Raw genomic sequence first — 21,677 nt, 5'->3', positions numbered from 1 at the left:
ACCAGGAAGTCTCTGTCCCATTCTTTTTCCTCCCCTCTCCTTCTTGGGCACTTTTAAATTATGTGTCTGGCAATAGGAAGGAGTTCCTATGGATTTGTTGTTGTTAACTTGGTCAAGTTTGGTTTGAAACCCAATCCTTATCTCTGAGGGCACTCATCTATCAGGGCCTGTCATCCTAGGAGCTGATTATATTTTACCAGGATTAACTCCTTCACTCTTTTAACCTGGAGGAGGGAAATTGAGGGAGAGTCAGATAATGCAACAAAGTACATTTATTGGAAAAAAGAAGCAACAAATCCTTCCCTGATCCTCAATCGGGTGGGTTAGCTAAGATTATACTTCTCTACTGCATCCTTATTTTCTTCTCATCAGGTTCTTAACATTGGGGAGACAAATCCTTTCAGAGGGATATACTTCCACTCAAAGAGGTTTTCTGGGTATTATTGGAAGCCAGTCGTAACAGAGAATTGTTGCAGCCAGGGCAAGTTGAGTTTGGGGGCCGGTGGAGAGTGGCACATGGAGAGCTGTCTAACTGAGGTACAAGAAGATGGAGTGGCCCATTCCCCCCAAGAATCTGTCCTGTCTGCCTGCAGGGTTTGGGGAAAGGTGGGACCTCCAAGAGGATCAACATAGCAATGGGACTTAGAGGAGGTGGTCTGGGAGTGAATGTCCTATGTGGGAGGCAGTCCTTGCCTCCAGGAGGAAATATCACACCCAGAAAAGAAGTATGAGGTCCTAGCTGCTGGTGCCTTAGGGAGAATCATGGCTTGTCCCAGACTAGTTACAGTTCGGATTAAGAGAACATACCCCTCGTTTTGATGTTAAAAGATCTCTACCGCAAATATGAATAACTCGGAAATAGGTTTTGAGCAGTGATACATGGATAACCCAGTGGAGCTGCTTGTTGGCCCTGGGAGGGGGGAGGGAATCATGAATCATGTAACCATGGGAAAATATTCTAAATTAAAAAAAAAAAAGAACTTAAGCCTCAAGGAGGATACGCCACTAGTATGGATAACTCTAGTACACAATATTACACAAGTAACTTAGAGAGTTGCAAAGAAAAGGGCTAGGGAGACCTTTTAGGGAGAAGACTATTATCAAGTGGGAGGATTAGAGAAGGCTTTTTGAATAAGGTAGTGTTTGAGATGGCCTTTTAAGGACATAAATAGGTGAAGATAGGGATGGAGGGTTTTCCAGGTTTAGGAAAGAGCTTAAGCTCAGGTATGGAGGCCTGAGAGCACAGTTTGTGTTCAAGGGTAGAGAATTATCCAGTTTGGTTGGAACAGAGAGGGCATGAGATAAGGCTGGAAAGGTAGGGGGACACTAGTGTGAGGGACCCTTTCAGGTAGACCTTGCATAAAGTTAGAACTTTATTATGGAGGTGACCAGAGAGTTCCTGAAGAATTTTATTTTATTTTTTAGACAAATGAATATATATATGTGCATATATATATCATATGTAATAATATATATTTTATTTTATCTTTTAGACAAACAGTAGTAGTCTCTCGGAAACCGAGGATGATGATTGTCTTTGTGCGTTTTCATCTATGATAGATGAGCATGCATAAAGACACTTGTGTATGAAGGAGATTTAAGTGGAAAAGCCGATGCACAGAGACAGTCCCACTCTCTCAGCGTTAGAAGCCTGGGTCTAGTGGCACGAAAAGTCGTTACACCTGGAGACTTCCTCAGCTGCATTGGATGGCCGTGTTGTCCTTTGTGCTCCAACATGCCCATAGCATTCCACAGTGCTTTGCTGCGTCGCCATCTCAGCTGTTGAACCTTCTTATTGGTTTCTTCCGCCTGTTCTGCCGAAGCAGTCTTCACATGCTGGGTGAGCAAAGCCCTGGTTCACCAGGGGTCGACAACAACCCCATGGCTACCCTCACAAGGTTTAGCCGGCCTGTCGAAGCCGTTGCCCGGGGTGTGGCCACTGCCACATGCTAGCAGCTACTGGGAGCCACAAGTGAGAGCTGGGTGTCAGGTGGGGGTCAGAGGTTGGAGAGCTGCCCTAGGAGGGCACGACAAGCCCTCCATACCAGAGATACTACCCCTCCCTGAGTACCCCATAGACCCCCTTTAGACAAACAAATATATATATATACATATATAATATTTTTCCATGATTCATTTTCTCCCTCTCCCCTTTCCTCCTTGCTCCTGGAGCTGACCAGCAACACTGAAGAATTTTAGAGGCAACACATTTCCAGGTCTAGAGGTAAAGAAAGATTATTCTGGCAGCGGTATGAAGATGGAGGAAGAGGGTGTGCTAAGGAGGTTTATGATGCAGGATGGGAGCATGGTAATGGGAATGGAGAGGAGAGGACACTGACAAGCTATAGAGCCTGCTGAGGATGAGAGGCAGCCAGGATGACAAAAGGGCTTGAGAGCGTGTCATAGGAAGTTTAATTGGAGGAAATGAGTAGATATAGAGTGGAAAAGAGAAGACTTCTGAGCTCGCAATCATAGTTGGGTTCAAATATTTGCAAGGATAGCTTCCTTCAAGGCTCAGCTCAAGTGCCCCCTTCTTCAGGTGGACTTCTTAGTGCTTTTTCTTAGGACTTCTGGTGCATTTTCCTTTCAGGTTACCTTGTATCCATTTTGTAAGTATCTTGTATAAACCTACATATGTACATGTTGTCTCTCTCATTAGAATGTCAACTCCTTGAAGGCAGGGATTTTGCTATTTCTTTGTATCCCCAGCACTTATCACACATTTTATAGATGCATTTTGATTGATTGGTCATACCCCATGTGCAGATACTGGTGATGCAAAGATAAAAATGAAACTTGCCTTCAAGGAACTTATATTCTTTAGGGGGATACAACATATATGTAATATATATGTATATACACACACACATATATATGTTTATACAAAATGCATACAAAATAAATACAAGTTTATATGTATGTGTGGAGGCATTAGCAGCTGGAGGGATCAAGAAAGGCCCTATGTAGGAGGTGAGATTTGAGCTGAACTTTTAAGAGGTGGAAGTGAGGAGAAAAGGCATTCCATCCGTGGAAATAGGTTGCATAAAGGCATCCTAGCAAATTAAATCTCTTGTCTAAAGAACTGCAAAAAGTCAGTCTGGCTGGGCCAAAGAGTAATGTAGCACTTGTTTCCCTAGATGTGGTAAGACTGGACAAGGCCAGCTAGAGATGAAAATAATTACACATGTTAATTAAAGAGAAGCTACAGCCCTACATTTATGTGCTGGCTTGTATGCTTTCAGTGGGTCAATCAAGAAACATTTACCAAGCTATCAGGTATTCCAGGGACTATGCTGCTAAATAAAGGGGGGGTACAAAGAAATGTGAAAGACAGTCCCAGCTCTTAAGAAGCTAACACTCCTCTAAGGGGGAGAAAACATGAAAACAACAATGTACAAACAAGATATATATATATATATATATATATATATATATATATATAATTGGGGATAATCAAAAGAAAGAAGATTGGCAAAGGGGAATCAGAGAATGAATTCTATTATTGTAAAACCAATAACTTCCAAACAGGAGCAGAATGTATTTGCATATTGTTGTGGGGTTCCCTTTAATTTTGGGGCAAGGCAAATGAGATTTTGTACATACACACAAATATGCATACATGTGCATATGTACACACACTTCACATGCCCATGCAATTATTTTATACATGCACATTTACACGAGACATGCATTACAATGTGAGTATTTACATAAGTACATATGGTTATAAATATGCACACATGCTTTGCATGTGCATATTTAACACATATGTACACATACAAATCTCAAAGTGGCATATAAATATTAGATACTCTTTTTTGTATTATAATAAGTGATTGCTCCACTGGCCTACTTCCAAGCGAGGTTAACCCCAAATTACTCTTGCTTATAGAGCCCTGAAGATTAACAAGCAGACTATGTATGAAGCATTCTCAACTCCTCAAAATAGACGGCCAAATAAAAACTAAAGCTATCATTAGCGTTGTCATTATAATTAATTATTATTGTTGTTGTTAAGATGATGACGAAAGGGTCGGTTGGGAGGGTGGGGAGGTAGGAGGAGGATTAAGATGTGGAGGAGTAAGACAAGGCCCGTGGAAGTGGAGGGGAAGGGGGGGTAGCTGAACTACAACTCCCAGAAGGCCCTAGGAAATTGCGCGACGCCACGGCGACCCTCCTCTTTCGGCGGCCGAGCCGGGGCCCCTCCCCTCCGGTGACGTCACTGAGAGGTGACGTCACGGCGCCCAGAGCGAGGCTTCGGTAGAGAAGCAGCCGCCGGAGCTGGAGTCGCCGCTGGTGGCGGAGGCAGTGAGAGAGCGAGCCAGAGAGGGAGGGGGAAGCGGAGCGGAGCGCGGAGCAGCGCGGCGCTGCGCGGAGAGCCGGAGCCGGGACCGGGACCGGAGCCAGGGCCAGGGCAGCAGCTGCGGAGCCGACGACCGGAGAGGGACAGAGCTGGGAAGCTCGGGGCGTCCCCCCAGCCCCCCCAGCCGGACGGTGCCTGGTGTCTTCCCCGCCTCCCCTCCCGGGGGGAGGAGGAAGAGGCGGCGGCGGCGGACCGGACCTCGGGGTGTCGCCGCCCCCACAGGAGGAGCCGGGCCGGCCGCGGGCTCCACAGCGCCGGGGCCCGGGGCCCGTGACAGACGGGCCTAGGAGAGGAAGAGGCGGCGGCGGCGCAGGCGACGGGGAGGCAGCGGCGGCGACACCATGTCATCCCCCAGCCCGGGCAAGAGGCGGATGGACACGGACGTGGTCAAGCTGTATCCTTCGTGGCCCCGGAGTGGGGTGGGGAGGTGTCTGCGTGTGTCTGTGTAGTCTTCGGGGGGACGTAGTCTAGTGTCGCCTACTGACCCCCCTCCCCTTCCCCGGCCTTTCCTCCCCGGGACCCCACCGGGGCCTTAGGGCACCCCCCCCCTCCCACCGTGACTCCCCTTCCCCCGTGCCCGGGGCTCCTCCTCAGCACCTCCCAAACCTTTTATCGCCTCCATTAAGTACAACCCCTCCAAATTCGCGTTGCTCCCCTTCTCCTGCACCCCCACCATATCTATGACCTCACCCCTACAGTTTTTAAACCCCCAAAGACCGGCCTTTTCTCCTGGGACTAGGTGGGCTTTTTGCTTATTTACTCAGTTACTTAAGCCCACCCTACGGGTCTTCTCTCAGCAGTATAATTTAGAGACCAAAGATGGGGATATCCCAGGATGGTTCCTTTCTCTTCAGTGAAGTCCCCCCTCCTCCCCCCATTCCCTGCCCAGAATATTTATAACCTGGGGCAACCAAATAACCTCTTTCCTTTATTATTTGCTGTATTAGGATGAGGCTAGCAATACTCAATTTTATCCAGTCCCTTGTAACACCCCCCCCTCCCCCCCAGGCCCAGCCCTTTTAAAACAACCCTTTATATACTTGTCAGGCGCCCCTTCTCAGTCTTAGCTTTGCTGTCTGGGAGAACCCCGTTTTGCTGCCTACCTCTGACAAAGCATACCTTATATACGAAGTACTGTAAAGAGAGGAACCTCTGTGGCTGTAGCCAAACACCCTCATAACAAGTATATATGGCACTGAGAAGAGAGAATGGGGAGCACTTTCCCAAAATAACCCACTCCCCACCCCAGGGGAACCCCTCAACAGCGTGAGATTAGGGTTTTGGGGAATACTTGACTTTCCTCAGAAAATACCTTCTCTACACCCTCTTCCTATACACTTGGTCTATATAGGGGTGACATTGGAGAGATTAGATTATATTTGAGAGGAGCATTGCAGGCAGGGTTTTTGTAGTGGTGGTTGGTTATTATTTACTTAATGACTTCAGCCAGAGAAATTCCCGAAGATTCCCCAGGCCAAATCCTGGTTTTTTTTTGTTTGTTTTGTTTATTTATTTAATTAATTTTTTTTAATGGGATGATTTTAGTGAGTGTGAGGGGATGGAGGAAATGAGCCTAAGGAACTGAACTACTAGTTCCTGGGGGGAAAATGGGGGTAAAATGCAATTGAAAAGTCCATTTTACCTTATCTTCCCCTCCCCACCTCTCCTCCACTTCCCCTGTTGCAGGGTTTTGTTTATATAACAAGTAGTTCAGCTGGATTCTCCTGAAGAATTCCTTCATTTATTTATTTATTTATTTATTCATTACTATTTTTGATTGGATGATTTGTCTTTTTTGTAAAGGGTGGGTAATACTATTGAGTATTCAATTAAAATACTTGCCTGAGTTTTAAAGTAGTATTAGAAATTTTGGTTTGTAGGTGGGGGGATGGGTAGATGTTTGCCAAATTCGGAGATATTTCATGTTTTAGGAACCAGAAGGTGGTTTCCCCCAACCCTACCCCACTCCAGAGAACTTGTAAGGAATTAGCAGCTGGAGATATTAAAGTTTGGGCCCGAGTTGTTGTTGGTTTTTTTTTTTGGGAGGGGATAGTGGTGGTTGTGAGAACGGACAAAGAAAAAGGTTTAGGGAATGAATAAATGAGTAAAATTGTTTCTAGGGAAGAGGTAAACCAAGACATTGTTTTGTGTACTCTTCCTGCTATAAGGTTGAGTGTGTATAAAGGATGATAGCAGTCATATTGGTGGCTTTTCTTAAGGCTGTAGGAAAACTTGTAACTGTGGATATGTGTGTGTTTAGACAAAGCTGCTTCAGATTTTAGTCTAGTTCAGAAAATAGGAAATGACACTGATTGTGGCAGAATCCGAGTTATTTTTATCCTGGATTTAGTGTTACTGTCAGACCAATACAAATTTTCAGCTAGTGTTTAATTTCACAGGGAAAGGAACTCTACCTTTAAAAAATATATATAATGTTCTTAAAATATATACATGTGGGTTTTTTAAAGGTTGAGAATAAGCCCAATTTGACCTGAGCCTTCCCAAGACTGCTCCTTTTGTTCATTTAGTAGTTGTGGCATCAAGAATGATTACCGCATTTAGGAGTAGGGGCATCTGAGGAGGGGGCTCTGGTGGTGATACAGACAAAGAAGGGCAGGGTGATTTTTTTCCCCCTCTTTTCTAAGTGGCTTTATTTCATAGTTTGTTTTTAAGTAGGTGATGAAGAAAGACAAAGATACATTGGCTTCCTGTTCTTTCCCCACCTTCACTCTTTGCTGACAAAAGAAAGCAGAGGTGCTTTTAAAATCACAGGTCTCTTGTACTCTTAACATTCTAGAGATTTAAAAGCTAAGGTGTCTTTTCTGTTTTATTTTCTCTTGACACAAACAACATGATCCAGAAATTCATATTTTTCAGAAACCTCTATAGATCTTCCTCCTTGTCTTTTTATGTGTTTTGTGGCTTCCTTCCTTGGAGATCAGTAGGCCCAAACTGAGCCATCACTTTTTTAATATAAACAATATACTCATATTTAGCTGAAATAAAACAAGCCTAGTACTAAAATAAGTAAAATTATGTTGAAAAGGAAATGAGGGTGTTGAAAATGAGACAGAGTAAGGGAGTAGAAAAAATAGGTCTGATGGAATGTACTTGCTTGTTGCCCCCACTGGCTCTTGATTTCTTGGGTTTGTGCTTATTACCATTTTCTTTGCAATCTCTTGTTTCAGCCCATTTTTGGATGTCTCCTGTGCATAATTATGCTGCCAGGATTTACAGCCTGGCAGGGAACCGATATCCACTAAAGTAGCAGGGTGTGGGGGCAGGGAGAGGAGAGGATGGACGTGGAACTCATGCCCCTGCTTTCCATGGCTCAAACAGGTTCTTTAGAGACCATGGCCTCTTGTTAGTTGGAGTCAGTGATCTTTCTTTTGTGACTGGGTTGGTAGGAGGAGATCTGACTTCGAAGTTATTTGTGGAGTGAGTGTTTTGCACCGATGCACTGAAATAATTTGCTGGGTGATTATGTTCTGAAACTCTGACTCATTCATTGTTTCTCTCTGGTCGTTGTGCAAACCTTCTTTTGGATCCTAACACTGATGCTTCTGAGCTCTGTGGAGCTGTTGTCCTAGTCCCAGTACTTGCCTTCACCCATTGGAGTGCCTTGTGTGTGTGAGGGTGTGGAAGGAAAGGGCCCCTTATCCGTTCAGTTGGTCAGTGGAGTCTTTTTTTGGGTCAGAACTGGAGTGTTGCTTTTTAAATTATAGTTTTAAACCCAGCTGATAATTTAGATTATACAAGATCTGGGACTCTTCTGTACTTAACCTATGATTTACCCTGAAGGAATAACCTGTTAAATTTTCCCTTGGTGGAGGAACAAACTGCTCAGATTACACCAGATCCCTTGACCGAGGGGGTTTTTTCACTGTCTCACCCTATTACACAGCCTTTCTGATCCTTTTATCTGTGAACCAGTGGCCTCTGCTAAATGCCAGAGCTGCTTGTTTTGGGGAAGCGTCTGCAGGAGAAAGGCCACAGGCACAGCTAGGGTTGGCTCATTGGCTGTTCTGTTACTACCCGGAAACTGAACAGTGGGCGGAGCTGCCCCAACAGCTGATGGAGTGTGACCAGAGTGTGTTTGTATACAAAAGAAAGGGGGCTGGTGGAGCCTGGGGAAAGACGCAAAAAACAAAATACCGGGAGGATTGGAGGAGTCACCAGAATAAAGAATATTTGTAAGGAATAGAAAAGTGGGTGTCTGAGATGTCACAGTATTTGTATTTAGGTAGGCGAATAGTTTTAGAAAGTTTTTGAGTTAACAGATCAGGACTCTAGAACTGGAAAGACCCCAGAGGCCATTTAATCCAGCCTCTTCCATTTTACAAATGAGGAAACTGAGGCCTAGGGATGCCAAGAGACTTGTTCAAAGCTACACAAGCGGTAAGCATCAAAACATTATTCGAACCTAGGTCCTTTGACTCCAGAGCTGGGATTCTTGTCTGGTCTGATAGTAGTTTGTGGGAATTATAAAGGAATTTCTAGGGATGTCTGTTGGCATAGCTTGCAGGGATTAGAAACAAGATTTTTGTGACAATTTTGAGAACAGTACCTTTTCATTTCCAGAGGGAATATAGTGACTTAAACAGAATACATGACTTGAAATATGTTTAGCTTGACTATATGCAGAGGCAGCATAATCAAAGGATAGTAGACATTTAACTGCCCTTACCAAGCTTCAGAGTTGGTTTTGGAAAAAGGACTACTAATGTTGTAGAGTAGCAAATTCATTTATATGGCCACAGTGAAAACTTTATAGGCTCTGATATGCATTTCTCCCACCCCCAACCAGACTTGTTATTTCTTCGAGGCAAGGGACTCCACATGAATAAAAGGAAAGAAATCAGAATGTATTATTATTATTATTAAGCACCTACTTTGTTAGGCATTGTGTTTTACAAATATTATCTCATTTGATCCGCACAATAACTCTTAGAGGTAGATGTTGTAATTATCCTCATTTTACACTTGAGGAAACTTAGGCGGACAGAGGTTAAGCGCCTTGCCCAGGGTCATACAGAATTGTTGAGGCAAGACTTGTAAGACCTAGGTCTTCCTGACTCAGAGCCAGTTACTGTGCTGCTGCTTATAATACTTGAGGATTTTATAGATCTTTCATAGCAAAAAACTTATGAGTACTACAGATGAAAATCTTTGTAGAAAGAACACACACAGTTTTTGGCTGTGATTATGGAAGTAAGGCTGTCACTATCACTTCTTAAATAATTTTAATTTTACATTTGATATTTAAAAAGAAGTAGTCAGAATGTTAATCATTCCTCCGTGTCAGTGTAAATGAACAACTTTGTTATGGCTTTGTTTTGATGAAAAAATAATTATAAATACAAAAATGGAAATGTGTAATCATTCTTGAAAATGCCACTTAAAAAAATGTTATGTTGTTTTGCCATTAATCTTTTGTTTTTACCCTTAATTTAGTTATTTAGTTACTTTTGTTACAATTCATTTTGCATTTGAAGAGTAGACAATTCTGTAATCTTTTAACCAGCTCAAGTATCAATTGGGAACCTGTGGTTTGGCTTCCATTTCCTGTGGTCTATGTTTTAGTTAGATGGGATGGAAGTTGGAACAGTTTTATGTTCTTCACTCTTTTAGCTGAAACTAAAAGATTTGGCAACTTCAAATGTTCTTAGTTTGTCTTCAAAGCCTAGATTTTGGTGACAAAAATAACATGCTGGTAGTTATCTTGGTTAAACAGGGACCGACATGAGTAAGCATTTACAGCTTTAGGCCATCTGATTCCTACAGTTCTAGTAAGTTACACCCATGTCTAAAAATTTCAGCTTTCATGAAAAAAAAATTTGCTGCAGATGTGAACCATAAAAACTAATCTGGTATATGTGCTATTAATACTCTGGTTTATGTGCTATATTGGTCATCTTGTGATTGTATATTTTGCACAAAAATACTAGACACTGTTTTCAGTTAATTTTAGTATCTGAATTTCTGATCACTGGAAACATTGAATTTTGGGCTTGCAAAAAGAGTTAAGTGTTTTGTCATGCAGAGTTCCCTGTAAAATAGACAATTAGATGAACCTTGAGTTTTAAAAAGAAACTTTTAGTACCTCTAGTGTATGGTCTGTTTAATATCCTTTTAGACAGGTTGACTCAGTGCATAGTTCCTAACAGAAAGACTGGATACTCTCATTCTGAAATCTTGAAATGAATAAGAAAGAGAATTGGATCTGGAGTAAGACTTGAGTTCAAACCATTTTACCTCTCTAGTCCTCCCATTGTTAATCTGTGAATTGAGTGGAATAAATGCTCTCTATGGCTCTTCTCTATATTAAAAACCATACTCTTGTTCTGCTGAACTTACTCAGTAGCAATGTTCTCTATGTAACTGTAGTAGTGGTGAAGATAATAAATTTTTTTTGGGGTGATAGTATTGGGCTGGTCAGAGTATCTGACTAATATGTTCTTGGTCTAAATGTATTAATGGTCCAAATACCTTCAGTGCACAGAAAGTTAGATCTCTGGCAAATTCTGGAGTAATTTTGAGAATCTGAATTTAATTTTCACAGATTAGATTCCACATTTGAGTCAAACAGTGAAATTCTGGTTGTTTAAACTGTCTTTATATTGCTTTAAATTGTAGCCATTTAATATTTATGGAAAAGCATTGCTCCAAAGCAGTAATTACCTTGTCATTACAGTATTTGTTTTCGGTCCTCTCTGCCAAAGCCTTATATTATGTAAGTTTATTTTAAAAACTAAAATGGGTTTTTAAAAATTGGAGATTTTTGACCATTTGAATTTACCGGTAGCACCATAAAATCAGAATTAAATGATTTTTAAGCTAATTCTATTTAACTTTTTCTTCAATTGATAAGCATTGCCTTCTTAACTTCTTCCCTTCCCTCTACAACTTTTACATTTTACATTCACATTGTTTTTATATTTAGCAGGGAGATAATTTAGATTTGTATATTTTCCCCAAAAGGTAAATAGTGTTTTGCTTGTTTTATGTCCATATTTCTAATGTAGTGTTTGTCTGTATCTATACACACACACATATATATATATACATATATATATATATATATATGTATATATATATATGTGTGTGTGTGTTATATTTAGATTGCATTTTCAGTTAAATACTGAGCAGTTCAAAAATTTCCCCCATTATTCCTGTGAGAGGCAGGTATAAAGTTGTATCCTTCCTTTTTCCTTGCCCCTGTTACTGCTTTCCTTTCCCCTTTACCATCCCTTTGTTCTTTTTTCTTTTCCTTCATGAATTGGGGGAAACTGAAGTGAGATGAAATAACATTGTTAATACAGAAGAGATAGATGTTGGGCCAGAAACAAATTAGTGGAATTATGAGAGATATTTTAATATTTTCCAGTGCCATTTTTCATAATTTTTTTCATTATATGATTCACCCTTGTTTAATATGAAATATTTAATTATTCCTGAGTTGATAGGTTAGTACATTGATATTTATTGATGAAGACAGGTGCCAAGTCATAGCATAATACTTTGTAGTAAACCTTTAATAAAAAGTTGTTGAATTAATAAATGTCAACTTATTTCCTTCTATGGGTTATCAGCAGTATACACTTGTGTTTATATATAGATATGTGAGTGTGACGTAAAAATCTTGTTAACCTTTTGTTACTCACAAAGAGAAATCTAAATTTGGTTAACTGGAGTGTGAGATATTCTTCTATGGCAGTTTCAGTTTAGATCCAGGAGTGTTTATTGTGGCAGTGGTGTTCTTGGGAACTAAGACTTAGGAGTATGTGTTTCAGAAATGTGACAGTCTACTTTTTTATAGTAATGGTTTTCCACTAAGCTTCTCTTGAACAGAGTAGTAGAAGATAGTGAATGGGTTTTGAAGGACTGCTAAACTGATCGCTGAAATTTCTTCCTTTCTCTTTGCCATGTGTCCTTAGAAAAGGAATTTGAGGTCTCTATGTCCAACTTTTGACACTACCTTTTGAATTATTTGATCAATATAATAAAGATATATTTCTCAGTTTATATGAACTCACATGTATGTGGGATAAAATCACCTATATTATTTAGGAGGCAGAAGATCACATTTTTCTAGGTTCATAGGATTTTATTTCCTTTAGAAAATCTCTTCTGTGGGGGCAGCTGGGTAGCTCAGTGGATTGAGAGCCAGGCCTAGAGATGGGAGATCCTAGGTTCAAATGTGGCCTCAGACACTTCCCAGCTGTGTGACCCTGGGCAAGTCACTTGACCCCCATTGCCTAGCCCTTACCACTCTTCTGCCTTGGAGCCAATACACAGTATTGACTCCAAGACAGAAGGTAAGGGTTAAAAAAAAAATCTCTTCTGTGTTTGTATAAAGTAGAAACCAAGTGATCATGCATAGCTTTAGTCACCTCTAGTAGAGTTGTTTAGAAACAGTGATCTCTGAGGCTTTGTTTAAAAGAATGTTAAATGCTACTTGATTTGTAGTGGAAAGGTCAACTAAATAATGTGGTATTATGTGAAAAAAGCAACTGTATAATATTTTAACAACTTGCCACCACTTGACAACTTCTAAAAAGTAGTCTAGTGGATATAGAGAATCAGGATATAGGTTAACTTTATTTTATTTTCCATTGTGGTTTTTACCATTGGATATCTTTTCTCAGCATTAAGTTGCCCTGTTTGATATGTTCTAGGGAAATATTTTGTCTTATTCTAAGGAAATTACTAGATTAAGACCATTTTGCAAATTCTAGAACCTAATCTTTAAATAAATTAGACTTTACTTCTGCCTGGGGTTTGAAATTTCAGTACATTTTCTTTTCCACAGTGAAGAAGGGAACAGTTTTGTTAGCTTTAATTTTTTTTTTGCAACACCAAATGACCATTAACTTTCTTTTAACTATAAAAATTTTTCATCAATTCATCTTGAACTACCACATTTACAATTTTAAAAATAGATTGTATTTTCTAAACTATTAAAGGCAAGAAAATCACATGCAGGAAGAAGGAGCTGCTTTTTAAGTGACTATGAACACTTTTAGTATAAGAGGAGTTTAGTTCTTATTTTGTTCTTAAAAATAATTTTAAATTTAAATTTTAAAGCAGAGCACCTAAAAAATGATCAGTTGGGTAGGGTATCAGTAATCAATAGGACAGTAGTAAAATTTTGATATTACTAACATTTGTTAGCTTTAAAAGCTATGTTGATTAATGTTGCCAAAACTTTTTTTTAAAAAGAGGGAAAATTCTGCCTTCCCTTCCTCTGTGTTAAAATACTCATTTCTTAAGAAGTAGTGGAAAAAGAGGAAGTAGATCTGACTGTTCTTTAGTCTAATTGTCTGGAGAGTTGCCCACTTTCTTGGCAGTAAAGAAAGGCAGCTGTTGAATGACATAACTTTGAATATCAAATGAGGGCATATATTTTGAGTATATGAGTTTTCAGTGATTCAGTGTTTACCTGAGTTTCTTGTGAATGCTTTTTTTTTTGTCTTTGCCTTTTGTGTATGCTGTTGTGTTAGGAGACAAGCTTACTTCTCTTGAATTTGTGAGAGATTAGTTATATCTCTGTCCTGATTTTTTTAGTAGCAATATATTTTATAATAGGTAATCTGGTTATCAAGAAAGACTAATTGTTTCTTTTTCTTCCAAACTTAGTTTCTTTATAAACAGTTGGAATATATCTTCAAATTTGTACTTATCCATTTATCTTTAGCACATCTTAAGTGTTCTTCTTGAATGGTTCCCCTAAACCCAAACATAGGAAAGAGAAGAGAATTTATATTGATAGAAGTGGTCTTGGGTTGATAAAAAAATCTTTCTTTAAAGAAAATTGGGATCTCAAGGACCTTTGAGAAAGAATCTAGTCTTTATCAAAGACATTTTATTAAAGGTCTCAGAGTTTTTCAATCAGATAAAATTAAAAATAACATCAAACTGTGAGTACTTTTTTTTGCCAGTAATTTGAAACCCAAATTCTGCTTTCTTCCTCAAACTCACTGTTGCTTGTCAACCCTGAATTATTTTGAAAACTTGACTGTAATGTTGCAAAACATTTTGTACATGTAAGAAATTGAGGCTGACCATTCTGATGTTAAGTAGTTAGTATATTAAATGATATCTTACTAGTAATGAAAGCAATGGTAGTTATTTCTAGCCTGTGATTTTGATTGTTTTCTGGAATTCAGGGTCTGAAGTGTTTAATTGTATGGTTTGCTTATGCTTCTATCTGAACTTTTCTTTATTGCATTATATTTTAGTTCTCATATTAGAAGTCTTTCTTTGTTACCAAAATCACTCTTTCACTGTGTGAATACTCTTTGTTTCTGCATATTATTTCAGGCAACAAATAAAGTCACAAAGTGGCTTAGATCTTTAACTGACATTCAAACTGCCTTTTATTTTGTTTATTCTCATTTTATTCTCATCTCCCATCTTTCAGAATTGAAAGATTATCCCTGTTGATTTGATTTGAATTGAACTCAGTAAATAATGATTATGTTCCTAACTGCTAGGTACCTGGGGTATAAAGCCAAAAGCAAAACCAAACTTCTGCTTTTAAGACATAACAATTACAAAAAGTATTATAATAATAGCTAACATTTTATACTATAACATTTTATTGTGCTTTAAGGTTTGCAAAGGTCCTTACATATTTTATTTTAAAATACAGGAGCGGGGGGGGGGGGGGGGGCAGCTGGGTAGCTGAGTGGATTGAGAACTAGGCTTAGAGATGGAGGTCCTGGGTTCAGATCTGGCCTCAGATACTTCCTGGCTGTGTGACCCTGGGAAAGTCACTTGACTCAAGTTTAAATCTGACCTCAGGCACCTACTAACTGTGTGACCTTGGCAAGACACTTAGTTATTTGCCTCAGTTTCTTCATTTGTAAAATGATCTGGAGAAGGAAATGGCAAACCACTCCAGTATCTTTGCCAAGACAACCCTAAATGGGGTCATGAAGAGTTGGACATGACTGAACAACAACTCTGTGACTCCAAGCCCATATAGTGACTGAAATGACTGAGCATAACATCATTTGATGTATTAAATGAACACTATATTTGCATAGCATTTTCACATTTTTTCCTATCATTTAATATTGACTAAAATCCCATGAGACAAGGAAGGCAATAGTATTTTCATTTTGCAGATGAGGAAACAACCTTAGAAAGGATGTGATCTGCCAAAGCTGACAAATGGCAGATCCTCAACTGGTATCCATTTTCCAATTTTTAGTCCAGTGGTTATTCCAAGCACATACATCAGTATGTCAGTGACATGTGTAAGAATTCCTTTCTGGTCTGTAATCCAGTGGGTCCATTTTAGAAAGGTAACTAATGCTCAGAGAGGTTGTGATTTTCCTTTGTCACACAGCTGGTAAGGGTGAAAGTGAGATTTGAACTCAGATTTTTCTAATTTCAAATACAGTATTCTGTCATACTAAGAATTTGCTGTGTTGACAAGTCAAATTCCTAATGTTTCTTAATTCTTTGTAATAAAAAATGTATTGGAAGAAAACCCTGATCTGGTAATTCACAGATATTTCCCATTGAAACTAATTAGGTAGAATTTTTCCTAATGTCAGTTCCACTGCTATTCAAAGCTTTGAAATGATGAATTTAAATTTCAGTAAGTATAATCTATTTTTTTTTTTTAAAACCCTTACCTTCTGTCTTGGAGTCAATGCTGTGTATTGTCTTCAAGGCAGAAGAGTGGTAAGGGCTAGGCAATGGGGGTCAAGTGACTTGCCCAGGGTCACACAGCTAGGAAGTGGCTGAGGCCAGATTTGAACTTAGGACCTCCCGTCTCTAGGCCTGGCTCTCAATCCACTGAGCTACCCAGCTGCCCCCAGTATAATCTATTTCTATAGTATTTGACACTTAAAAAAATACAATGTGAAAAGTCCTAGAATTCAAATAACTATTAAAAAGTAGTAGGTGTTGCCCAAATATGAGGATATCAGTGGAAGTAATATACTTTGACTATTCCTTAGACCTTTGTGACCTTTAGTATTAAAGTTATAGCTTTTGGCAGTTTTATTTCTAATTAATAGATTAATTAACTCAACCATTTGTTGTTTGATTTAGAAAATGAACTTGACTATTGCAATAGTAATACAATAGCTTTTCCTTTATAAACTTGAATCAGACTTATTACTTAATAGTTATAGTGCAACTGGAAAAGACCTCCATCTGCCATGTGTTTGTTAATCTACTACCCTAGAGACAGATTCAAAATTATTTATCTCATGTTAGTAGTTTGTCATTTCTTGGCAATGAACTGCATATTGTCCTGGATTTCTTCATAAGGCACATGTTTTTCCCAAGGGGTAGCAGAAAAAGAAGGGGTAGAGAAAAGAAAAACAGTGAGAGCATGATAAGCCAGAGATAGCTGGTTGGTGCTGAGAGTACCATTATTTATGGCATAGGCTAACAGAGGTTGTGTAGGCAATCTCTTTTCCCTGCTGTCCCCCTCTCCTTTGTGAGATTCTTTAAAGAGATTAAATTAGACATATAAATTGTTCAGTGGGGTAGGAAAAATAGTACTTTGCTGGAGTCAGAAGGCCCTGAGTTCAAATTTGACCTCTGACATTTACTAGCTGTGTGACCCTGGACAAGACACTTCATCTCTGTATGCCTGAGTTTTCTCATTTGTAAATTTGTTATAGTAATAATAGCACTAACTTCCCAGGATGGCTTATGAGGATCAAATGAAATAATATTTGTAAAGTACTTTGCAAATCTTAATGTGCCTATATCATTCTCTTCTTGTTAATTATTATTATTATATTAATGTGTTTGAGCCACTATACAATAAAATGGTTGCAAGCCAGGAAAATGTATCCAGTTAAATATCTCCATCACTCAAAGTGTAATTTTTAAAAAGTCTTTGTTTTATAGATTAAGTTAAGGATGATTCTAAAGCCAAGGACCGTATACATTTAGTTTGCATTAGAATTCAGTTCTTATGCATGAAAAATTATGCCTCCATATTATAACAATATGTCTTGAGATTTTAAATATTTATTTTAGAGGGGGAAAAGTAATAGATTTTGGTTTGGTTCTTAAACTGTTGAGTGTCTAAAGTGGATTGAATTAGAAACTTAAATGTTTTAGCAATTAAAATTTTTAGAATAAAGCTAGTTTCTTATCTGTAGATATTTTTGTTTCTTACAGTTTCGGTTCTTTAAATTGGGTGAATTGTATTAAAAGGAGAATCATTTATGTTTTGCAGGTGGTTCTGATGTTTTCCATTTTTAAAAACTTTGATACTTGAGCCCATTAATGCTATATAAAATCAATATAAATTAATAAGGTATGAACTCTTAGTTTCCAGTAACTTCAGGTCAGAATTAGGGTATAATTGATGCCTAGGAGCCAAACACATCTTTTAGATTTGTTTCCATAGTTAGCTAGTTTCATGGGCAGCTTCCCATATTTGATTGAAGTAGATGTATATTTATATTATATAAAGCTAATATTTTTGATGGTTACCTTCTAGTTGGGCCTTTTCATTAAAAGAGACATAATTTTATATGCTTTATATTACTCTGGGTATCAAAATTTTAAAATCAGAAGGGATGTTGGATTTAAAAAAAAATGCCTTTTTGCTTTCTCAGGAATAATTAGATTGGGAAGCGGTATATATTCTTAACCTATACTAAATTCCTGTCACCCATATGAAACTTTTATATAATTTTTTTGATTATATCTTTTTATGATAGAAATTTATACTTTTGTGTCCTTGTATTTTATTGAAACTTATTAATGAAAATCTAGCTCTGCCCAGAAAATTGAAAATCTCTACTAGTGGAATAAAGTGAATTTTCTAGATAACTGAGACTTACTCAGACAGCAAAACAAAGCCACATTTTTGATGGATATATAGGATATATATTTTTTTAAACCCTTACCTTTTGCCTTAGAAGCAATACTGTATATTGGTTTCAAGGCAGAAGAGTGGTAAGGGCTAGGCAATAAGGGGGCGGGGGGGGGGGGGTGTGTGAAGAAATGATTTGCCCAGGGTCACAGACCTAGGACCTCCCATCTCTGGGCCTGGCTCTCAATCCACTGAGCCACCTAGCTGGCCCTTCTAAAACACTTCTAAAACAAATTTCCCTACTACTTTAAGTTACGTAAAATTGATAGATGAGACTGTTGGGTAAGAATCTTAGTTTAAAATTCTGCCAAACTTGATTTTTAAAAATTTAAAAATTTTTATTGATATATTATTTTTACGTCACCTTCATTTTCAAATATGCCACTGTCATTTCCCCTTCTCAGTGATCTATCCTTTGCAACAAAGAAGAAAAAAGAAGGGAAAAAAATTCAGGACAACCAACCAACATACCAACTTATTGAGGTAATAATTACACATCTATAGTGTCCCTCCACCTCTTCAAAGAATGTAAGGAGGTACATTATCTTTGTTCTTTTTGGAAGAGACTTGGTCATTATAATTATATGTCATTCAGTTTTTGCTTTCTGGGTAATAAGTTAAATACAAGTGCGTCTGATAAACAAAATTAGATTCATTTTAAGATTTGAAAGTATAGAAAAATACTCAGTGTATTTTGTATGTCCCAGATTATGAGAACTTATGGAGAACTTTAAGGTGTACAAAGCATTTTACAATTATTGTCTTTTTTTGAGCTCATTGCAGCCTTGGGAAGAAGGTGCTATTATTATATACCCCATTTTACAATTGAGGAAATCGAGGCTGACAATCATTAAGTGACTTGCCCAGGATCACACAGCTAGTCTGAGACTACATTTGAACTCAAATCTTTGTAATTCCAAGTCCAGTTACTCTCTCTTTTGCCACCTGGTTGTTTCTAAATTGTGATAATACTTTTTGTTTCCTGTCTTGCATACAGCTTCATTTTCCTGGTTCTTTTATTTTGTGGTCCCCTTCTCCAGAGGGGCAGCATTCTGATGAAACAATCTATCAGAGGAGCAGCAAAAAGTATGGCATAGTGGAAAGAGCTCAGAGGGACAGGGTTAGAGTCCTGAGGGAATTAGCTGTTCACTCTCTTGGACCTTGGGCAAGTCATTTGACATATGGGACTTTTAAATGTAAAATAAGAAAAACCAAACAGGTAATCTCCAAGATTCTTTTCCTTCTAGCTCCAAATATGTTGAACTGGGTTCTTTTTTACATGTGTGCGAGAAAGTAATGGAGAAAAGAAAAATCTTAAAAGCCAGTCTGGGAACTGGTGGTGTCAATCAAACCTTTGATCTTTAATACTGCTACCTTGAATTTATATAGTAGAGATCCATAACAAGACACAGGATGCCCACCTGAGGTCCTCTTAGAGACATATAGGACTTAGGACTATAGCTTTATTGGTTCTTTTCCATTGCCCATATCCTTCCAGCCTTCCATTGCCTCCCCTTTGTTCAGCCCTGTGGCTGCTTCAGGGTCCCTAGCTATTTCTTCCTTGTCTGACAGGCAGCATTGAGGAGTGGAAGGAGCACTGAGACTTGAACCTGAGTCTGGGAGTTCAGATTCTGGATCCTCACCGTTCTCCCCAGGGGCCTAAACTCCTCATTGGACAACTTGAACTCCAAGAGCCTTTCTGCTTCCAAGTCTTGTTCCTACCAGGGATCCTTCTCACCGTGGAGAAGGATACTCAAACCAGTTACTGTAGTCCCAAAGAGCAGACCCTTCCAGCATGGGCCCTCCTCTCCTCCATTATCCCTGTTGCATAGCATGTTTCTTCATTTACTCACTGTTACCAGCACAAGGAGAGGCAGAGCGGTGTACTAGAGAAGGCCTAGTCCTGGCCTCTTGTGCTTGAAGATTACTTCCTGGGTGACCCTGAGCACCTTTCTACTCCTTGACTTCCTCCTCTGTAAAAGGAAGGACTGCCTAATTGGAATGCCAAGTCCTGTGATTCAAGACAGAGTTCCTACTCTGCTCTCTCACGTTCAGAGGCTGTGGCTTTGTTGGTTCTGCTGCTTTGATCCAGACATGGGATTTTACTGGCTGTTTTCTCTTGTTATATCCTTCTATCTGAGCATCCAGTTATTGTGCATTGTCCTTAAACCCCCAGTCCAAAAAGTCATCAAGCCTTACTTGTTCCTCCTTGACTAGAAGGAATCACTCTTGCCTTTGAACTAGCAGTTTTTGTGCTTTTCTTTATGGCATATTATGTGTTATCTTGTAGTATGATTGTTTTAATATACATACATATAAGGTTTCTCTTTTTGATTAGATTGTTTTATATGCCCAGTCTTATTTTTTAAAATATTTCTCAGTGTCTAATTCAAACAATATCTTATGTGCACATAATAGGTCCTAATTATTTGTTGAGTGAAAGATTTGGACTAGATAACTAGAAAAATGTTAGAAAATGTTTTGGACTAGAATTCCCTTCCAGCTCTAAATCTATTATTTTATGAGGAGCCTTGTAGCACTCACATTTATTCCAGAAGCATCCTTGTTTTGAAGGATAGTGTAATTTATTTTTTATAGATGGCAAAATGAATTAAACTTTGGCAGAATCCTAGAGTTGGTGGATTTGAAACCTAAGGCCAAATATAGGTTAAAGTGGATTTAATTGGCATGAGTTTCTGCCCCAGCTTTGTCAAGCAGGTTAACTGGCTTTCATAAATCCCATGTGTAGTTTTTGAAATAGAAAAAAAGCTTTATCTAGCTTAAGCATAAAAAAAAAAGCCAATCCTTTATTTTCTGGTAATTAGCCATTACTTTTATTATGGTAGCTGATACGGATTTCAGTTTTGCAGTGCATAGGATATAATTTACCTTTTTAAACAATATTCACAGACAATTTGTCATAGGATCTATAAACAATAATACCTCTCTTGCAATTGTAAAATTTAATTGTCTTAAGCATTAATAAATTTAATTTTAAGTGCCCTTAACAGATAATTTATGTCATAACATCCTTCAACTTTGATAAGTTAGGTTATCAAGGTTCTTTTTGGTAAAAGTCACAACTTTTATTTTTTTCTGTTGTCAAATAGACTAATAGTAATAGAACTCAATAGATTGCTTATTAATTTTAGCCATTCAGCTTCATTAAATGATACAGCAAGGCATCAAAATGTTTATTGACTATGTGGATGGAAGCCGAGCTCACACTGACTAACTCTTAAGTCCTTAAAGGTGGAGCCTGTTTTATTATCTTTTTTTTATATCCCTAAAGTCTAGCACAAAGTGTTTGATTTGCCATAGCCGATTGATATTATGTAGTATGGAAATAACTGAGAAAGAGAGGAATATTTTCCCTAGTTCATTTAAATGTTCAGACAAGGTGTTATCTAGGAGAAAGATTTGGAAAGGAACACTTGAAATGTGTGCTGGTCT

The 21,677-nt window shown here is 38.5% G+C and overlaps 1 protein-coding gene across 2 annotated transcripts in view; it reads left to right on the top strand.

Annotated features, from left to right (window-relative positions):
• Nucleotides 1–4,222: 4,222 nt before the first annotated feature.
• UBE2H (ubiquitin conjugating enzyme E2 H) overlaps nt 4,223–21,677 on the top strand; it is a 147,426-nt gene continuing 129,971 nt past the window's right edge. Inside the window, exons 1-2 of one of the 2 annotated variants that reach the window (XM_007504303.3) lie at nt 5,380–8,761; nt 18,629–18,707. In XM_007504303.3, coding sequence (XP_007504365.1) covers nt 8,707–8,761; nt 18,629–18,707 — 134 coding nt within the window. In that variant the 5' untranslated portion in view covers nt 5,380–8,706. Of the gene's footprint in view, nt 4,758–5,379; nt 8,762–18,628; nt 18,708–21,677 lie in introns of those variants that run through there. The other variant, XM_056799701.1, reaches the window with a different exon arrangement.

Source organism: Monodelphis domestica, chromosome 5 (assembly GCF_027887165.1).
Source record: "Monodelphis domestica isolate mMonDom1 chromosome 5, mMonDom1.pri, whole genome shotgun sequence".
NCBI classification, from domain to species: domain Eukaryota; kingdom Metazoa; phylum Chordata; class Mammalia; order Didelphimorphia; family Didelphidae; genus Monodelphis; species Monodelphis domestica.
Note: the sequence above shows the minus strand (reverse complement) of the source record. Positions and strands in the feature narration are given on the sequence as shown.